The following is a 19395-nucleotide window of genomic DNA, read 5'->3' on the forward strand; positions in this document are numbered from 1 at the left end:
GGCAGCTTGCTTGAATTGACCTGAGCATATTTTGTGATAGGCCTACCGGAGAGCTAAAGGGTTGGGGACTCTCTAAGGATTGTTGCTTAAGCCACCATGCCTTTGCAATTTGGCTGTGCATGCTCTGCCCATTGGTACAGAGGGAATTAACATCTTAGAATCAGCTTAAGGCCTGACTTCAGTGTTGACGAAGACTTTTAGCTGTTTTTGGCAGCAGTGCTGACTATGATTCGAGGCCAGATCACAGTACAGTTGGACTGCCAAAGAGTTGGAGATTGAAAAAAAAGTCTGCCAACTTACTCCATTTTAGAAACAGCAGTAAGCTATTTAGCCCAGGAACCTGTTTTACTATTTTTCTATGGCATATAACGTTATTCCTACAAAACCCATCTCCAAACTCCGTTTGAGCCTAGGGCTCAATTCCTCCCTCTGCGACTGTTTCCTAGGCTTTTTACAGTTGTCTTCAGGGCAGCTGGCCTTGCGCTGTAATGTAATTGGAAGACAATACAAAGAACAAAGAAAATTACAGCACAGGGACAGGCCCTTTGGCCCTCCAAGCTTGCACCGACCATGCTGCCCGACTGAACTAAAACCCCCTATCCTTCCGGGGACCATATCCCTGTATTCCCATCCTATTCATGTATTTGTCAAGATGCCCTTTAAAAGTCAGTACCGTATCCGCTTCTACTACCTCCCCTGGCAGTGAATTCCAAGCATCCACTACTCTCTCAAAAAAAAATCTGCCTCGTACGTATCCTTGAAACTTTGCTCCTCGCATCTTAAACCTGTGCCCCCTAGTAATTGACTCTTCCACCCTGGGAAAAAGCTTCTAACTATCCACTCTGTCCATGCCCCTCATAACCTTGTAGACCTATCAGGTTTCCCCTCAACCTCCATCGTTCCAGTGAGAATAAATCAAGTTTCTCCAACCTTTCCTCATAGCTAATGCCATCGAAACCAGACAACATCCTGGTAAACCTGTTTTCTACCCTTTCCAAAGCCTCCACATCTTTCTGGTAATGTGGCAACCAGAATTGAACACTGTATTCCAAGTGCGGCCTAACTAAGGTTCTATTAAGCTACAACATGACTTACCAATTTTAAACTCAATGCCCCAGCTGATGAAGGAAGCATGCCGTAAGCCTCCTTGACTATCTTCTCCACCTGCATTGCCACTTTCAGTGACCTGTGTACCTGTACACCCAGATCTCTTTGCCTATCAATACTCTGAAGGGTTCTGCCATTTACTGTGTTTCCTATCTGTATTAGACCTTCCAAAATGCATTTCCTCATTTGTCCGGATTAAACTCCATCTGCCGTCTCTCTGCTCAAGTCTCCAACTGATCTATATCCTGCTGTATCCTCTGATGGTCCTCATCGCTATCTGCAAATTCACCAACCTTTGTGTTGTCTGCAAACTTACTAATCAATGCAGTTACATTTTCCTCCAAATATATATATATATATATATATAGATCCCAGCACTGATTCCTGAGGAACACCACTTGTCACAACCCACCATTCAGAAATGCACCCTTCCATTGCTACCCTCTGTTCTCTTTAATCAAGCCAGTTTTGTACTCACCTTGCCAGCTCACCTCTAATCCTATGTGACTTCACCTTCTGCACCTGTCTGCCATGATGGACCTTGTCAAAGGATTTACTGAAGTCCATGTAGACAACATCCACTGCCCTATCCTCATCAATCATCTTCGTCAGTTCCTTAAAGCTTGATCAAGTTTGAGACACGACCGCCCCTTCACAAAATCATGTTGCCTATCACTAATACGTCCACTTGTTTCCAAATGGGAATAAATCCTGTCTCGAAGAATCCTCTCCAATAATTTCTCTACCACTGATGTAAGGCTCACCAGCCTGTAATTACCTGGATTATTCTTCAACCCTTCTTAAACAAAGGAACAACATTGGCTATTCTCCAATCCTCTGGTCCTCCAGATTTCCCTGAAGGCCCCAGCAATTTCCCCCCTTGCCTATCTGTATTTGGGGGTATATCCCATCAGACCCTGGAAATTCATCTACCATAATGTTTCTCAAGAACCCCAATCCAACCACCTTTTTGATCTCAACATGATTCAAACTAACTACACATCCTTTCCCAGACTCATTAGCCACCAAGTCCTTCTGTTTGGTGAATACTGATGCAAAATATTCATTTAATACCTCACCCATTTCCTCTGGCTCCATGCATAGATTCCCTCCCTTGTCCTTGAATGGGCCAACTCTCTCACTGGCTGCCCCCTTGCTCTGTACATATAATACTTTTCTGTTAAGTCTGCACATGGGCTTTTTAACTTTAAGAAAAAGTTTCAAACTAACACACATTTAAATGAAAAATTGTGTAATGTTTAAATAGGCTGGTTTATTAAAGAATATTGCAATGACAGTTTAATTGTTTTCTTTGTAGCGGAGATTAAAATGGATATTGACAGACTCTATGCAGTGGTACCTCAGCTATCCAAAATTTTTTTCATTGAGGATAAAATTGGTGAAGGTAAGTTAGACATTTTAATTGCAAATACTTATAATTTATAAATTCCCCTTTTTTTTGATCTTGATCATTATGTCTTTTGATATTGCTCTTTGGCATGCCACAATGAAAATACTCTTTGCCTGTTTAGCTCCTAACCAAGCCTTTTATGGGTACTGTTTCAGAGATCACTTGTGATGCAAGTCTACATCAGGAGTTTAGTTGAAGCAGCATGAGCTGATTTATTAGACTCTGGCAGGCATATCGAAAAACAGACCTGCGTCGTATGATTCTTTAATATATCATGTCATACTTTAGAATAGATAATTTAATAGAATTTCAACATGCAATTTTGGCAGTTTATTGTAAGCAGAGCAGATGCATTCATAGCTAATAAGATTTTTTTTAGGCAATAAATCAGCAATTTAAAAAAAAAACTTGGAATCAACATCTAAATATACCAGTGCTTTCTTTTCCTCACCTCGATAATTGTCCCAGTAAAGAGTATAGCAGTCAGGCAACAGCCTTCTGTTGCACTGCTGCTGTTGTGCAGTGCGGGTGTATCGTGTCCGGACTAATATTTTCTTTTAAACTTGTGTTGTAAACAGTTTTACAGTAGGTCACCCAAACTGCAGACTTCTACCCCAGACATTGCTCAGTTAAACTGGTGGCCTTGTTCCTACCACTTTTGAAATACTTAACACTGCCTTTGACTTCTTCTACCATTCTTTATAAAATATAGCTAGTCCAGAACTCTGCGGTTCTAGTGCTTTCGCACTGAAATATTGTGTACATGATCTGTTTCGTTATCAACAACTCCAGTGGCTCCATGTGTCCCTGCAATTTCAAGATTCTTATCCTGGCTGTCAACTGTCTGGGTAACCTTATTCCTCCTTATCTGGTAGCTCATCTTCAGGCCCACATCCTGCCACCTCAGTACAGATTGCTGCTTGCTTTCCACTTCCTTTGTTCAACTCTGGGAGGCCCACTATCTCTTCCTTAACTGCTGAGCTTGTTATCGTCTGTTCTTATTTTCAAAGCCTTTTTCGCACCCTTCACAAAAGGAGTTCCTTCACTTCTTGTTCCTCTTCCTCTTACAACACATGGATTGATGATCATTGTGGATTCAGAGATTTTCTTGCATCTAAAATTCAGTTAGAAGTTTGTTGTGGAAGAATGCCAGAATGTATTTTTAATTGCATTTTGTCTCTTTAGAAAAATAATAAAACAGAAGTAATTTAAACTTTTACTGATGTCACATTGGAATAAAACTGTGGAAATGTTTGTGGTCTCTTGAGCTGTCTTAATTTCTGAAATTCTCGGACTATTCAGTAATAAAAGTACAAAGCTGTTTTTGTTCCATTTTGTGAGTGCATCGTAGTGTAGACTACCTGAATTCATGTGGATGGAGCTGGAGGATTAATAAACCCCACAGATCCAAGAATGTGTAACCATCTTAAATGTCCTTCATAAAATAATTTGTTGGATTCAAAAGTGCCTTGGGACATTCTGAGTCATGGTAGAAATCCAAGTTGCTTCCTTTCTTAATATTTTTCCTTTTCTTTATAGAATCACAGTTTATCTGTTTATTATGGTTTCATGTTTTCTTTGGGGTGGGGTGAGGGGGGAGTTTTCCTTGGTACCCAGGCCAATTTGCTGCCTCAACCAAGATGTTATGTTTTTTAAAAAAAAAATTCCTGTCCTTTTATTGCATGCTCATTTTAGGACCTTGCTATCTCCAGAATTGGCTGTCAGGTTTTATGCATTATAGACACTATATTTCAGAAATACTTCTTGTGCATAAAATGTTTTACGGTTCCTGAGGTTTTTAAAAAATGCTATATAAATTTCTTTCTTTGACCAATGGGATCCATGTTGTCAGTCACCACTGTAAATTGTTTAAGTTAATTTATTACTGCCACAAGTAGGCTTTAAAGTTTTTTAAAAGTTTGTTTATTAGTGTCACAAGTAGGCTTACATTAATACTGCAGTGAAGTTACTGTGAAAATCTCTAGTCACCATAATCAGGTGGCTGTTTGGGTACAATGAAGGAGAATTTAGCATGGCCAATGCACCTAACTGGCACGTCTTCTGGACTGTGGGAGGAAGCCAGAGCACCCAAAGAAAACCCATGGGGAGAAGGTGCAGACTCCGCACAGACAGTGATCCAAGCTGGGAATCGAACACTGGTCCCTGATACTGTGAGGCAGGAGTGCTAACCACTGTGCCGACCTTTTTTCTTGTTGTTTCTCAGCAGCTGCTGAGCTTTGCTTTTGAGGTCAGCTATTATATGCTGAAAGGAGTTTATTAATTTGTGTTGTTTTCTTTAAGCTTGCTTATGAGCCAGAATAGGGATTCTGATAAGTATCAGTTAACAACTGAAATCTTACATAAAGAAAAATAGAATAATCTTGCCCTACTACTAGATATTTGATTTTTGGTATTGCAGGAGTGTTCCAGTTTTTAATGTAAGCTCCCTGATCTGATTTGAACTAATACACATTGATTGCTTTTATCAAAATCCACCTGCTTTTGCTATTCTGGAAGCTGAAACACGACCTGTTCATTTAGCTCCAATCACTGTTTTAAGATCTCTTCTGTTTTTACAGCATGCCGAATATATGACGTTACTTCTATATATAATTCTGAATACTTTTTTATATTTAATTTGCAATGTTTCTTCTATAGACATCCGGTTATGCACTTGCAGAAATGGTGCCAGGGTAATTCAGCAAGGTGCAGTTATTTCAGAAAAGGTATTTTGGGTTTTTTTTTGTTGTTGAGATTTATTATTTCTGTCCTTTTCTCAGGTACGTTCAGTTCTGTTTATTTGGCTACTGCTCAGCTGAAGTCCGGAATAGTGGAGAAGTTTGCACTTAAACATCTAATTCCCACAAGCCATCCAGTGCGAATTGCTGCTGAACTTCAATGTCTGACAGTCGCTGGGTCAGTATCAACACCAATATTTTACTGTTACTTTATCTGCCAGCTGTTATGTGATGTGTAGAAGCTAGTGACAAGATTTCATTTGACTGTCTGTTCTTTGAATAGCTACTTAACAAGTTCTGAGTGCCTAATTCTTTGCATCCAATTAGCAATAATATGCTTTTACAAGAATGTAAACAAAACACTAAGGTGAAAAATGCAAAACCTCAGTTAAACAAAGATATTTAAAGTTGCTTTTGATTGCCTTTGAGAAACTCCTTTCTCTGCTTCTCAATTGTGGAAACAGTATTTTAACTACAGATTTGACCTAATTATTGTTGAAACTCCATGCGTGTGGCTCAATTGCTGTGTTGGTTAAAAAATAATTAAAATGCAATGGAGTATATTACAACCTGATTTACATCCGCTATAAACAAGCAAACCTGATTTGGTCTGAATTTTCAAATATCTATTGTACATTTACTATGCCTGAATCCAAATTTTCCTCTTCATAAATATGCTATCATGCCATGTGTTAGAAGAAATTGAGTCCGAGACTAGAAATAAGACTGAAAAATTATCACATTAGAAATGAGACCAGATTTTTCTTTTTCTCCTCATTTTCCGCACTTTCTCTTGAAAGAGATGATTTGTTCTTGAGTACAATTGGAATAATACTATTCTTGTCTGATTGGCCATTCTTGATGCGTAGCCTTGGATGGTGTATTCTGTGAGGGAATTTGACAATTGAAGCCAATTTCAGTATTTGGATAATGTATTTTCTGTAGTGTCTTTTAGTAAGAGTGATTGAATAGTAATTAAGACTTACAGGCTCATGGTTGTTGCCTCGTCCACTCCGTGTCCATGGGATGATGAAATTAGTTGTACTGGCCAAGGGATTAATCCTGATGCCACCTTTGGTCTGTTGTTGAGTGCTGCATAATGTGCATTTACTCAGCAACCACGTGAACGGAATTTCTCTTTTTAAACTCAAGGTAAATTGTGGTTTTGGACACCACAAGATATATTGGACCTCCATTGTATTACTCAGTAATGTAGCAAGGTGAATATTGACAGCTATGGTCCCTTGACTTTCGAGAGCATTTAATTTCTTCTCAGTGGATACTTTAATGTGGTCTAACCACTAAGTGATACTGACAAAGGCATGCCAACTTGGTAATTGTATATCTTATAGGTGAAAAGAGGGAGAGTGAAGAGAAAATTTTGGAGAGTGGCCTTCAAATAGAACTATTCATTTGAAATGCTGTTGAAAGTCTTCAATTTTTCATTTTATAAGGAATCATGGTGTCGGCCAATAATCTTTAGAAGATTTTACGATTTACATGAATATAGGTTACAGCCAGAAATTATATCTGTTTCTCTACACTTCCGTTATAAGGTCTGCTGAGTATTTCCTTCATTTTGTTTCTATTTCAGATTTCTAGCAACCACAATGTTTTGAATTAATCTTTGAGTTTTGATTTAAGTTTCATGCCGGGAGACGGCAGTCTGTGCGCTCGATTCTCTAAGATAAAGTGGGGCAGTTGTTAATCTGGGGGCGATTAATCCAGATCACTTTGAAGATTCGGGCAAGGTCCTAGCTTGGTGCAGTCTGATCTTTGTGATTCTGCAATGCAAAGGTCACTAGCAGTGCTATTAAGCAGCATTTACTCAGCAATAACCCACTCACCGACACTCAGTCTGTGTTTGACCAGACCCACTTGGTGGGGGGAAATGGATAAATCTCCCTTCCATCATAAGGTCAGAAGTGGTAATGTTTCGTCAGCAAACAATGATCAGCATCATTCACGACAACTAAAGATGCTGAAGCCATCCATTTCCAAATGCAACAAAACCTGGACAATATCAATTCCAGGCTTGGGCTGAAAAGTGGCAAGAAACAATCACACACACTGTGACCATCTCCCTGTCTAACAAGAGGCAATCTAACCCTTTTCCCATGACATTTAATGGCACTACCATAATTGAATCTCTCATTAGCAACATCCTGTGAGTTACCATTGGCAGAACTCAACTGGGCTCCATATATCTACTGTGGCTACAAGAGCAAGTTGGAGGCTAGGAACCTCACCACCTGACTCCCCAAAGTCTGCCCATTTTTACAAGGCACAAGCCAGGAGTGTGATGGAATACTTTCTCCTTGCCTGCATGACTGCAGTTCCAACAACACTCAAGCTCAACACTATTTGGAGGAAAGCAGCAACTTGATTGACATACCATTCATAAATATTCACTTCCTCCACCATGAACTCCAGCAGCAATGTATACCATCTACAAGATGTACTGCAGGCACTTGTCAAGACTTTTTAAGCAGCACCTTCCAAACCCAAAACCACTTCTAGATGGACAAGGGCAGCAGATACATCGGAGCTCTAGCACCGAGAAGCTCCCCTCCAAGCCACTGACCAATTTGACTTGGAAATATAAACATGTGGAAAAAATGGTTCCCACTTAGTGCACCATGTGGGATATAATAGTCTGAACCAGTGGTGGCACAACAAATTTGTTTCTGTTTAAAAATATTTTTGTCTGTTTATTGGTCACTTTTTAATATTTGGGAAGCCCTGTAGTGTTGAGTACCTCAGTAGTGTTGCCGTGCAGTAGTCTACAATGTTGAGATTATTAATATTAAGAGGATGTACTGTTAATCTGGTTTAATATAACCCTATAGCTTCCCTTTGTCATTCGGAAATGCTGCTGCAGAGCCCAGTGATATCAAAGAATGCTTCTTTTTTGTTGGAGTGTTATTTAATCAACTCTGTTGCTGTCGAAACATGTGTTGAAGGCAAGCGTGATTGAAAGATGTGACTTGTCGAACTTCACTTAAACTGCCTGCCCTCCATTTAAAGAAAATCTACCAGGCTTTCATGCGAACGTTGCTGATTCAAATTTGTAATCAGTGGCTCATTTAGACAGAACATACGGGTTCTGTTGATAAGAATTTATCTAGTGTCTGGAACAAAGTTGTCGTTCTTAATGAGAAACCTTGAAGTGAGTTAGAGCAGATGTGCTGCTGAGGTTGCCTTGATGTACTGAGGTAACCTATTTGAAGGGAGGAGGGCTGCTTTTCTATTTAGATTACATGACTATTTTCTACCACATTAAGTACTTTTCTATGAATATGGTATTATGACAAATGACTGTTTAGTTCTTAGTATTATAATAGAACAAGTGCAAGTAATTTTATATTGTGTTCCCACAGAAATATTTTTCAATATTTAACACACTTTGAACCTTAACCATAACGACTTTTTTTTAGCTCTGTTGTAATTCATTGTGAAGCCGACTTGTTCAGAATTAGTGTTTTGATTTGATCCATTCATACTTATCTGCCTCTCTAAATCAACGCATGTTTACTCCAAGTATTCTAAATCTTTTGTCGTAGCTTAGTATCCTTGTTACTGTGTAGCTTGTGAGACATTCTATCATTTTGAAGTCTTTAACTGGTGATATCTGGCATGAAATGTTTTGTAAATGCAATGAACAGTTAGTGCTTGTGTGTTCTTGACAGTGTTAAAACAATTTTTTTACATGGTTAATTTATATTGATCACCGCATTGCTGTTGAATCATAAGAATTGAGCGATATTGGTCTTTTAAAATCAAAGTATTAGTGGATCTTTCTTTACCCTCAAAATACAATTGTGAATTATTGTATATTGCCAAATTTTGATATCCCACTGCTAAAAAATAAACCAATGCAATAAATAAGGTTGCAGAATATACTTTCAGTTTATGAATAAAATAGACTTCCCTTTATATTTATTCCAGAGGTCAAGACAATGTAATGGGAGTAAAGTACTGCTTAAGGAAGGATGATCATGTGGTTATTGTCATGCCATATCTTGAACATGAGTCCTTTCTGGTGAGTTTGTTTTAATTCAATTACATTTGATACCATAATGCCCAGAATTAACTAAAAATGGAAAAACGTTCTGGAGATGATTTTATTTTAGTCAGCTCTTTTTCAGGATCTTCTGAGTTCTATGAAGTTGGAAGATGTACGGGAGTATATGTATAACTTGCTAAAAGCCTTGAGACGGATTCATCAGTTTGGCATCATTCATCGTGACATCAAGCCAAGCAACTTCCTGTACAATGGGCGTCTCAAAAAGTATGAATTTCTACATATAATGCCTATATTCTGATGTAATTGAAGTATATAGTCTGGCTAAAGAGAAGATCCACGTGGTTTAATTTCATGCCAGTTGTATCTGTAAGGCAGTTTGTCCAAGCCATGCTTCACTAGAAGTACGTTTTTGTTTGTTTTGAACCAGGAGCAACCCTGAAAAGCAAGTGAATATTGTTTCATGTTACAAGCCACTGCTGCCAAATAAGTATTATAAAGACAAGAACCCAAAACAGAAAATCCTGGAAAATCTCAACAGGTCTGGCAGCATCTGTAAGGAGAGAGAAAAGAGCTGACATTTCGAGTCCAGGTGACCCTTTGTCAAAGCTTTGACAAAGGGTCATCTGGACTCAGCACAGCTCATTTGTCTCCTTACAGATGCTGCCAGACCTGCTGAGGTTTTACAGCATTTTCTGTTTTTATTTCAGACTCCAGTATCCGCAGTAATTTGTTTTTATAAAATCTTTTTTATAAGATGTCGTGCTGCTTGTGTTCTTATTTTAAATTAAAATGTTTGTATCTTAATGATTAATGAAATTATTAAACTTATTGCAGTTTTACATAATGTCATAGAATCATAAACTCTACAGTGCAGAAAGAGGCCATTTGGCCCATCGAGTCTGCACCGACCACAATCCCACCCTGGCCCTACCCCCATATCCTACGTACTTACCTGCTAACCCCTCTAACCTATGCGTCTTAGGACTCTAAGGGGCAATTTAGCATGGCCAATCAACCTAACCAGCACATCTTTAGACCGTGGGAGGAAACTGGAGCAGCCGGAGGAAACCCATGCAGACACGAAGAGAATGTGCAAACTCCACACAGACAGTGACCCAAGCTGGGAATCGAACCCAGGTCCCTGGAGCTGTGAAGCAGCAGTGCTAACCTTTGTGCTGCCCCTGTCATGGTATGGTAGCATGTCATGTTGGCAACCTTTTACATTCCTATTTTGTTTGAAAGAATGAACGCTTATGAATAAAATTCTAGCTTCCTTAGCAAGTTTGGCATGCCATCACTTTGGACAAGAGGAGCGCTTTACATTATTTTATGATCTATTGCCTAATCTCAGTTATTTTCATTATATTACAGGTATGCATTGGTGGACTTTGGCTTAGCCCAGGGTACACCTGATACTAAAATAGATCTCCTTAAAGTTGTAAAGACCGAGGACCAACAGGGAAGTTGTTCAAAGAATAAACTGATGACCAGTTCTGGAAATAAGCATCCTAACACCGTAACAATGAACAAATCTCTGGTTCAACACACAACTGGCAAACAGCCCATTAAAAGGCCCTGGTGCCCCTCTCAAGCTAAACATGGAAAGGTTCTGTCTTGCCTTTCTTTCACATTTACCTTTGCAATAGGTTGCATTAAAAATTTGAACAAAAATAACAGTTTCAATTATTGCGTAAAAATTTTTTCAATCGTTTGTTTAAAAGATACTGCCGGCATGCTATTTTTAACACTGTTGGTAATCTAGTGTGGGAGAGAGCTCATTAAGTGCTGTTAAGAAGTGCAACTGCTTTCAGCCTTGAAGATAATTCAACTTGCAATCATAACTATGCAATCACAAGATACATGCAGACGAGATGGCCATTTGGCTTAGTACCACCATGTAGGAACATAAGATCGTAATAGAAGATAGAAAATAGAAGCAGGGACAAACCGTACTCCCATCGAGTCTGTTTTGCCATTGCTAAGTGTCAGGGGGATTAGGAGAGTAAATGCTTGGGGTTACAGGGATAGAGCCTGGGTGAGCCGAATGGCCCCGTACACTGGAGGGATTCTGTTACAACCAAGGCTGCTGTTTTATCTCAGCTCCACTTTCCTGCCTGCTCTCCATATCCCTTGATTCCATGAGAGACCAAAACACAGGAGCTTGGTAATGTGCAAAACTGGGAAAGACCATCTGAACAGTCCCATACTTAGGGCATAACAATTTTTCTCATACTTCTCTCTGTATAATTCACTAATCAGCTTCTGTGGTCTTTCACTGATGCTCCATTCCCTGCATTCACCATTCTTAGTGTTGTGTTAAAAATATCTTTTCACTTAGAGGACTGGGTATTAATTTGGTCTCCTTATCTAAGGATGGATATGCTTGTATTGGAAGCAATTAAGAGAAGGTTCACTCAACTACTTCCTGGAATGGAGAGATTATCTTATGACGGAAGATTGAGCAGGTTGGGCCTGTACTCATTGGAGTTTTGAAGAATGAGAGAATATCTTATTTGAAATGTATAAGATTCTGTGGGGGCTTGACAGGGTAAATGCTGAAAGAGTGTTTCCTCTCTCTCGAGAAAATCTAGAATGAGGAGGCATAGCTTCAGAATAAGGGGTCTCCCATCTAAATTAGTGAGGAAGAATTTCTTTCCTCAGGGTCATTGATCATTAGAATCCTCTTCCACGGAGATCAGTTGAGGCTGGAGCTTTGAACGTGTTCAAGGTTTAGTTAAATTTTTGACAAAGTTGAGGGTTATGGGGACGAGAAGAAAAATGGTGTTAAGGCTACTTCAGTCTGATTAGCTAGGATCTTATCAAAATGTAATGGAGGATGAATGATCTACTTATTATGTTATGACCCTCGTCCACAAAGATATGTAACCTTGAGTTTTGAACCTGTAAACGTTAAATACATTGAGGCTTATCTTGTTGATGCATACCCTTTAGGATCTTGAATACTTGGAATGCCTGAATCTTCTCTTCAGGGTAAACATTTACGATTTTGCAGCCTCTCCTTGTTGCTTGGCTGTCTACAAAAAAGCTGCTATGATAGTATTTATAAATGCTGCCTTCACTTTTCTACCATAATTTCAAATTTGAATCATTGCTTGCATGAAGGAAAAGTCCCTAACGTTGGACCAACATTAGACAATTTGAAGGTGACAGCTATTGGCTACTTCCATCACATAATGTGACATAGTGTTCGGTATTTATCCTTTCTATACTATTTGGCGAGGTACAGAGCTCCACTTTGTCACAATCTCCTTTCAGTCACCTTGTTTGAAGACTAGAATTCAGAAGTTCAGGTTTTTCCTTGTAACTCATACATTGACCAGAAACTGAACTGGACTAGCCATATAAATATCATTGCTACAAGAGCAGGGAGAGTGAAGAGCTACAATGAGGATTAGTTCTGTCCCTCCTCACCCTACCTTTTATTAACAATTATCACTCCTGCAAATGATTCTGATCATGTCATGATCGCTTTATGATTCCATTATGTAGTATTAGTTTACGACTAGATTTTAAATAGATTTGTTTATAGTAAAAAAGTTACAAGTATGCAACACTAAGAAGAGTGTTCCGAACTATAAGGGGTTTTGTTAAAGTAAATGAGAAGAAACTGCTTCTACTGGGAGGAGAGTTGATAATCAGAGGACTAATTGGACAGTTCATTACAGAGCCTGCAAGGATACAGTGAGCTGCCTTTGCTGTATAATTTCAGCCACATTAGGGTACTGTGAGCTGCTTAACAGAACAAACAATTTAATGGCAGGAAATGCTGGAAAATCTCAGCAGGTCTGGCAGCATGGGTGGCAAGAGAAAGCAAAGTTAATGTTCCAAATCTGAATGACTCTTCAGAGCTCTAAGTTTTTCCAGCAATTTCTGTTTTTATTTCAGATTTCCAGCAGGCACAGTATTTTGCTTTTATGCAATTTACTGATACTAAAATACTTTACTTTGTGCTGTTAGTATTTTGATATGATTTGGTTTGTGTGTGTGTGTGTATATCTTTTTACACGTTATATTGGACAGAGCATGCAAATAGCTTTTAAATTTTTATTGTAGGAAGATTCATCAGTTGCACGTTCTGTATTTGGGGAAAGAAGTTTGAATGTTCGCAATACTGAAGTTTCTGAAGGTACAAGTAGTAAGGTAAGAAGACCACAGCAAAGGGTTGATATTTACAGTTGTACACATCTTGTACACCATGTAGCAATTTCATTAACTGAGGCCACTTGTTTGTGATTTCAGAGATATGGATGTTTTATGCAGTTTTATACCTGATTTTTCACCCCACCCCATGACTTTCTTGCTCTCAAAAATGATACTAGACCAGTCGTAATACTTTTGTATTTAAATCTCATCTGATACTTTTTTTTACAACTGTAGCCTGTAAATTCAACACAGCAACAAAAGGCTTCATCCATCTGGAATTGGTCACAATGCAATGTTGCCTGTGGCTGTTACAATAACTTGAAACTTTTTAGTTGTTACTGGTTTCATCTTCCATGGCGCTGCACAGGGGTAGTCTGAAGTCTGGTGCATAGTGTTTAAGGTGAGAGTTATGCTTATCCATTTTAAGAATGCTGCAGGAGTTTTCCCTTTAGATGAGTGGCCTAAACAGTCACATGCTTGAGTTAGAGAAAGGCTAATTGCTAAGGACAGAATTTTTTTTTTGTAACTACCTTTCTCTCCCCCTGAGGATAAGCAGGGCTAGCAAAGAGCCAGTAATAACTGGCTTTCTTCCCTCTTTTTATATTTCTGACACTGACCCATACTTGACAATAATATTTGTACATGTTGGCTTGAATTTTCCAGCCGTTTACACCAGTGGGATTCTCTGTTCCCGCTACAGTGCACGGAGATTTGGCAGAGTGCCAAATTCTCTATCCCCTCGCTTGCAGCAGCAATGGGGCGTGAATGGCCAGAAAATTCTTCTGTAAATTCAAATGAACTAAGTCACCACAATGACTGTCTGTGGTTTATCTTCATGCTTGTAATGTAGATTGTGCACAGATCCATGCATAGATCAACTAGATAGTCAATATCTTTTCCCAAAGGTAGGGGAATCTAAAACTAGCGGGCATAGATTTAAGATGAGAGGGGAGATGTACAAAAGTGTCCAGAGAGGCAATTTTTTCAGAGGGTGCTGAGTGTCTGGAACAAGCTGCCAGAGGTAGTAGTAGAGGTTCATACAATTTTTGTCTTTTAAAAAAATATTACGAGGATAAGATGGTATAAAGGGATATGGGCCAAATGCGGACAATTGGGATTGGCTTGGGGGCTTTAAAAACAAGGACAACGTGGATAAGTTGGGCCAAAGATCCTGTTTCTATGCTGTAAACTTTTATGACTGTAAGATACCATAAAATAGTGGAATGTGTTAGAAATTTGAAATAAAGCTATCTTCAAACAGTTGCAGCTTACTGGATGTTTAATATTGCATGTCCATAAGGTGTCAACTTTTGTGCTAGTGTTAGAATAACCACTAAAACCAGATTTACCACAGCACTTTAAGCTGTTTTTGGGTTCAAGGATGATTTATTTCCACTCCAGTTCATGAGTTCAGAGCTGGCTGATATGTTGAGTGCTTGACCTGTGAACTCTGTCACATGCAGGGCAGGGCAGGGCAGATGCTGTTTGAAGAGCCAGGCTGATGAGACATTTGGAGGCTTGTGTGTTTTCTCCAATGCCTCAGCTTTGTCCCTGCTTGCTTGCAGCAAAGTCTCTAAATGTGCTTGGGACCTTCCCAAATAAACCGTCTCCATTTTGGTCATTCACAAGCCAGGGACTCCCATGAGTCGGTGGAAGACATATTTTGAGGACATCCCTAAAAGTTCCCTTCTCAATCAGCACCTCACAACCAACCTCTCAATCTCTGGCCACTAGGAGCTATAGGGTACCCATGGTGCTTGGTTCACCCTAAAGTCCACCATAACAAGTACCTGTGAAGAGGTCCTTGGTATCTCTACCTAAAACATTATTACTGGTGATGTAAACTGCCATGGGATAGAGGACCTAATCAAACATTGAGGTAAAATCATTGCAGACTGTAGCGTGCGGATTGATTTGCCTTCTGTGTCTGATGTGTTGATTTAGATGTTTGTTGCAGCTACAAATGGGTCCCATTTTTTTCTCAGGTTAGTTTTTTTGTCTTGCAGCTGGCGAAACCTGCAAAGAATGCAGATTTAACGTCCAGAAAAATAATAGTGGCAAAGCATAAGATAACATCATCCAAGGGTACGACGAGTGGTTTAGGCCGGAGGTCTGCCATTTGTCCATCAGACCTGACTTGCAATTGCTACACGACAGATCGGATCTGCAGTGTTTGCCTCTCAAGGTACAGTGAACAATTTAAGAAACGAAACTTTGTGAAGAAATGTAAGATTACTAAATTATTTTATTAAAATTCTTCTGTTCATTTGCATTACAATTTAAAAATCAAAGTACTTTAATTGTACAATTATGCAGTAAGATTTACATGATTTGGAAGCTTTGCATGATAGTTAAAGCTTCTGCCAAGTACTTGAACCAAATATTTTCAGCTCTGGTAAAGTTGAGGCTAAATTCAGATTAAGCTTTCCTGTACTTTTTATCAGTGTGATTTCATGTAAGCCTTTGATGCCCCTGGCACACCAGTGGGTTGTTTTCACTGCTTTATGATCTCTCTCTTTCTCTCTCTCTGGCAGCTTGGTACTGATCCTGGGCAGTTTTGTGTTGAATACTCAACCAAACATGAACTGGGTGGACACTGCTTGCAGTATCTCAGTTTTAAAACTCTTGTGCTTGTTCACAAATAGTTCCACGTCTTCACCCCCTCTATCTCTAGCATTCTTCAGATCTGCAATCCTCTTAAGATCTCTGCACTCCTCCAAATCTAGTCTTTTTCGCATCCACAAGTTTAATTGCTCCCCAATGATGGTTGTATCTAGACCTCAGACTTTGGAATTCACTCCATATAAAAATCTTTGTGTCTCCCATTTAATCTCTGTTTCTGCCCAAACCCATGTTTGCTTTCCGTCTGGTCCCTTCTGCTTGTGGTCATCTCTCCTAACATCTGCTTTGGACACCCATTTTTATTTGATTGTGCCTGTGAAGCAGTTGAGCTATATTTCTGTACTAAGCCACTGTACAAACATTGAGTTGTGACTAAAGCCAATCAGACCGATGGGAGAAAGACACTAGTTTTGTGAGATGTAAGATTCTTGCATGAAACAAGCTGAGTTAAATCAACCCAGAGCCTATAGGGCAAAAGCTGCTTCCCAAACTGCACCTAATCAGCACTAAATTACCAACGTCATTCAGGCCACAGATTGATTTGGGAATTGGATAATGCCATTGGTGCAGTTGATATTCTGAGGCACAGTTTGCATTTATCCAGTCTGTCCCTGGCTTTGGGTTGTTTTATGTTAAGTGTGCCTGCCTGAAGTAGGGGAGAATTCTCTTCTCCAATACAAACTTTGCCAAAAGTTTGAATAAAAGTGTGAATGAAACTGCATTTGAATTAATACAAACAGCGTGTTATTGGAAGTTGATGCTGTAAGCCCAAAGGGGGCAGGGCTATGATTTATTTGTCACTAAGCTTCTATCCCTTCAGATATTCATTCAGCCATCCCTTTGCCCTAACCTTGAACTTGTAATGTTCTCTAGTTTCTCTCCTGACCACCCACTCTCCCCTCACTCCATACTCTCTCCAAACTCAGTTGCCTCTGAGGTCCATTCCTATTCCCTCAACCTTACTCCCACTAAACTGCTGACTACCCAGTTTCCTCATGTTACCTGATTTTGTTCATTCTCTTCCGATACTGTTCCTTGCCTGCAGATCTGCCATTGTCGTCCCTTGACCCAGCTTAGGAAAATAATACCCTCATCTCCAAAGTCCTTGAATGTGTTGCCGCCTTCCAAATCCATGCCCATCTTCCCTAGAGCTCTTGATTTGAACCCTGCAGTCAAGTTTCCTCTTATCAAAGTCACAAATGACTTCCTGTGTCGTTGTGACAAAAGGAAATGATCCCTTCTCACCTTGCCTGTAACTTTCAACAACGTTTTTACACACCATCCTCTTCTATCCCTATCCACTGTTGTCCAGCTGTGCCGGACTGTGTTCACTTGCTTCCACTCTTACCCGTGTAATCATAGCCAGAGAATCACCTACATAATGGCTTATCTTCGTTTTCCCACACTAATCTCTGGTGCCCCTTTGTGGAAAAGCCTGTGTTAGTTTTCACATGTATTCTGACAAAACCAAGCTCTACCATACCACCATCTCTCTCAGCTCCTTCACTGTCTCTAGATTATCAGACTGCTTGTCTGATATCCAGAAGTAAATAAGTCCTAAATTTCCTGCAATTAAATATTGTGAAGGCGGAAGACATTGTTTTCTGGCCCTGCTGTAAACTCCACTTTCCAGCTTCTGACTCCATCTCTCCCTGGTAACTGTCCAAGGCTGAATGTTCACAATTTTGGTCTGGTGTTTGACCCCACAATTACCTCTCAAACAGATAGCCACGCCATCACTAAGATTATCTATTTCCACCTCTAACATTGCCTGACTCCATCCCTACAACCATTCATCTGCTGCTGAAACCCTCCTCTGTGCTTTTTTTTCCTTCTTGACTTGACTATTCCAGCACACTGCAGCTGGTCTCCCATGTTCGTAAACTTGAGGTCATCCAAAACTCTGCCCAAGTCCTAATTCATAAGAAGTCCTGTTCTTTCATGGCTCCGTTTTTGCTGTACCACTGGTTAAGCAACGTCTTGATTTTTAAAATTCTCATCCTTGTTTTCAGATCCCTTCATGACCTTGCCCCCCCTCCCATCTCTGTAATCTTTAGCTTCGATCCTCCAATATCTACATTTCTTTAATTCCAGTTTCTTGGTTGGTGGCTGTGCTTTCAGCTGCCAAGGCAAGTTCTGGAATTCTCTTTCCACTTTCTAAAAGATGCTTGATGAATCCCAACTCTGACCAAGCTTGTGGTCTTCTGCCCTGCATCTCCTTATGTGGTTTGGTGTGTTTTATCATGCTATGCTGTTGTATAAGATGTTTGTTGATGCAAGATGGGCAAAGTAATGCAGCTTTGCATGTTTTCATCATCTGTTTCATTCTTAATAGAGCAAAAGGATGCCCTGTGATGCACATGTAAATTCCCAACGACTTTGTGCAGGAACATTTTTACAGAGTAGTTTCAATTATGCTATGACACAGATCAGTCCTGGAGTTAAATGCACATGCCATGGATGAACGCACTATTTACCTGAAAAATTGTCTGAAATTCAAAGTCAGATTCCAAATATTTCATTAAATTTTAACAACTGAATCATCTAAACCAAGATCAGATGCAAGGAAGTTCACCATTACTTTCAAAAGATAAAAGAAAATGTAGCCCCAGTAGGATAGGTGCTCCTGCTCTCCAAAGATTTTCCCTGGCTTCTGAAGTTTTTCAGACCTACTGACAAGGAAAACAATATGCCTGTGCTTACTTAGATTGAGGGATGAGTGGCGGAATATTCCTAATGCCAATCCTCAGGATTCATTGAAGCCCTAGTAAATGAATATTTCTGTCACCATGATCTCTCATTTTCAATATTTTCTGATTGGATTGAAATTGATTTGTGCTGTCACTTTAAATGCTTGCAGATTATTCTCTACATGCAATGTCTATCTTGAATAGTTTAATTCCTATGATTTGCCAGTTTTTGGACTGTACTGAGTCCAGGAGTGAGAGGGAGATTTTTCTCTTTATTGCCTGCCTGCATTATTCCTTTACTGAGTGAAAATTGCACTGTCCAACAACTGTGTAGTCCATCAGTCCATCATCTGCAAGGTTCTGAGTGAAGCAGCGGGGGCACAGTTGTTGGTACTGCTGCCTCATAGCACCAGGGGCTTGGGTCACTGTGCGGAGTTTGCCCATTCTCCCTGTGCCTGCATGGGTTTCTTCTGGTGTTCCTGATTTTTTTCCCACAGTCCAAATATGTGCGAGTTAGGGGGATTGGCCATGCTAAATTGCCCCTTAGTGTTCAAGGGACTATCTAGGATAAATGCATGGGGTTATGGGGATAGGGTCTGTGTGGGATTGTGGTCAGCGCAGACTTGATGGGCTGAA

The 19395-nt window shown here is 39.7% G+C and overlaps 1 protein-coding gene across 2 annotated transcripts in view; it reads left to right on the plus strand.

The window, feature by feature from the left end:
- The window catches only part of cdc7 (cell division cycle 7 homolog (S. cerevisiae)), a 76238-nt gene that overhangs the window by 37965 nt on the left and 18878 nt on the right, over nt 1-19395 (plus strand). For both annotated transcript variants that reach the window (XM_080195199.1, XM_080195200.1), the window contains exons 3-9: nt 2426-2512; nt 5299-5434; nt 9205-9298; nt 9405-9547; nt 10655-10889; nt 13358-13444; nt 15454-15632. In XM_080195199.1, coding sequence (XP_080051325.1) covers nt 2426-2512; nt 5299-5434; nt 9205-9298; nt 9405-9547; nt 10655-10889; nt 13358-13444; nt 15454-15632 — 961 coding nt within the window. The remainder of the gene's footprint in view (nt 1-2425; nt 2513-5298; nt 5435-9204; nt 9299-9404; nt 9548-10654; nt 10890-13357; nt 13445-15453; nt 15633-19395) is intronic.

The sequence above is a fragment of the Carcharhinus amblyrhynchos genome, chromosome 9, assembly GCF_965287045.1.
Source record: "Carcharhinus amblyrhynchos chromosome 9, sCarAmb.v2.hapA, whole genome shotgun sequence".
In the NCBI taxonomy this organism is placed as follows: Eukaryota; Metazoa; Chordata; class Chondrichthyes; order Carcharhiniformes; family Carcharhinidae; genus Carcharhinus; species Carcharhinus amblyrhynchos.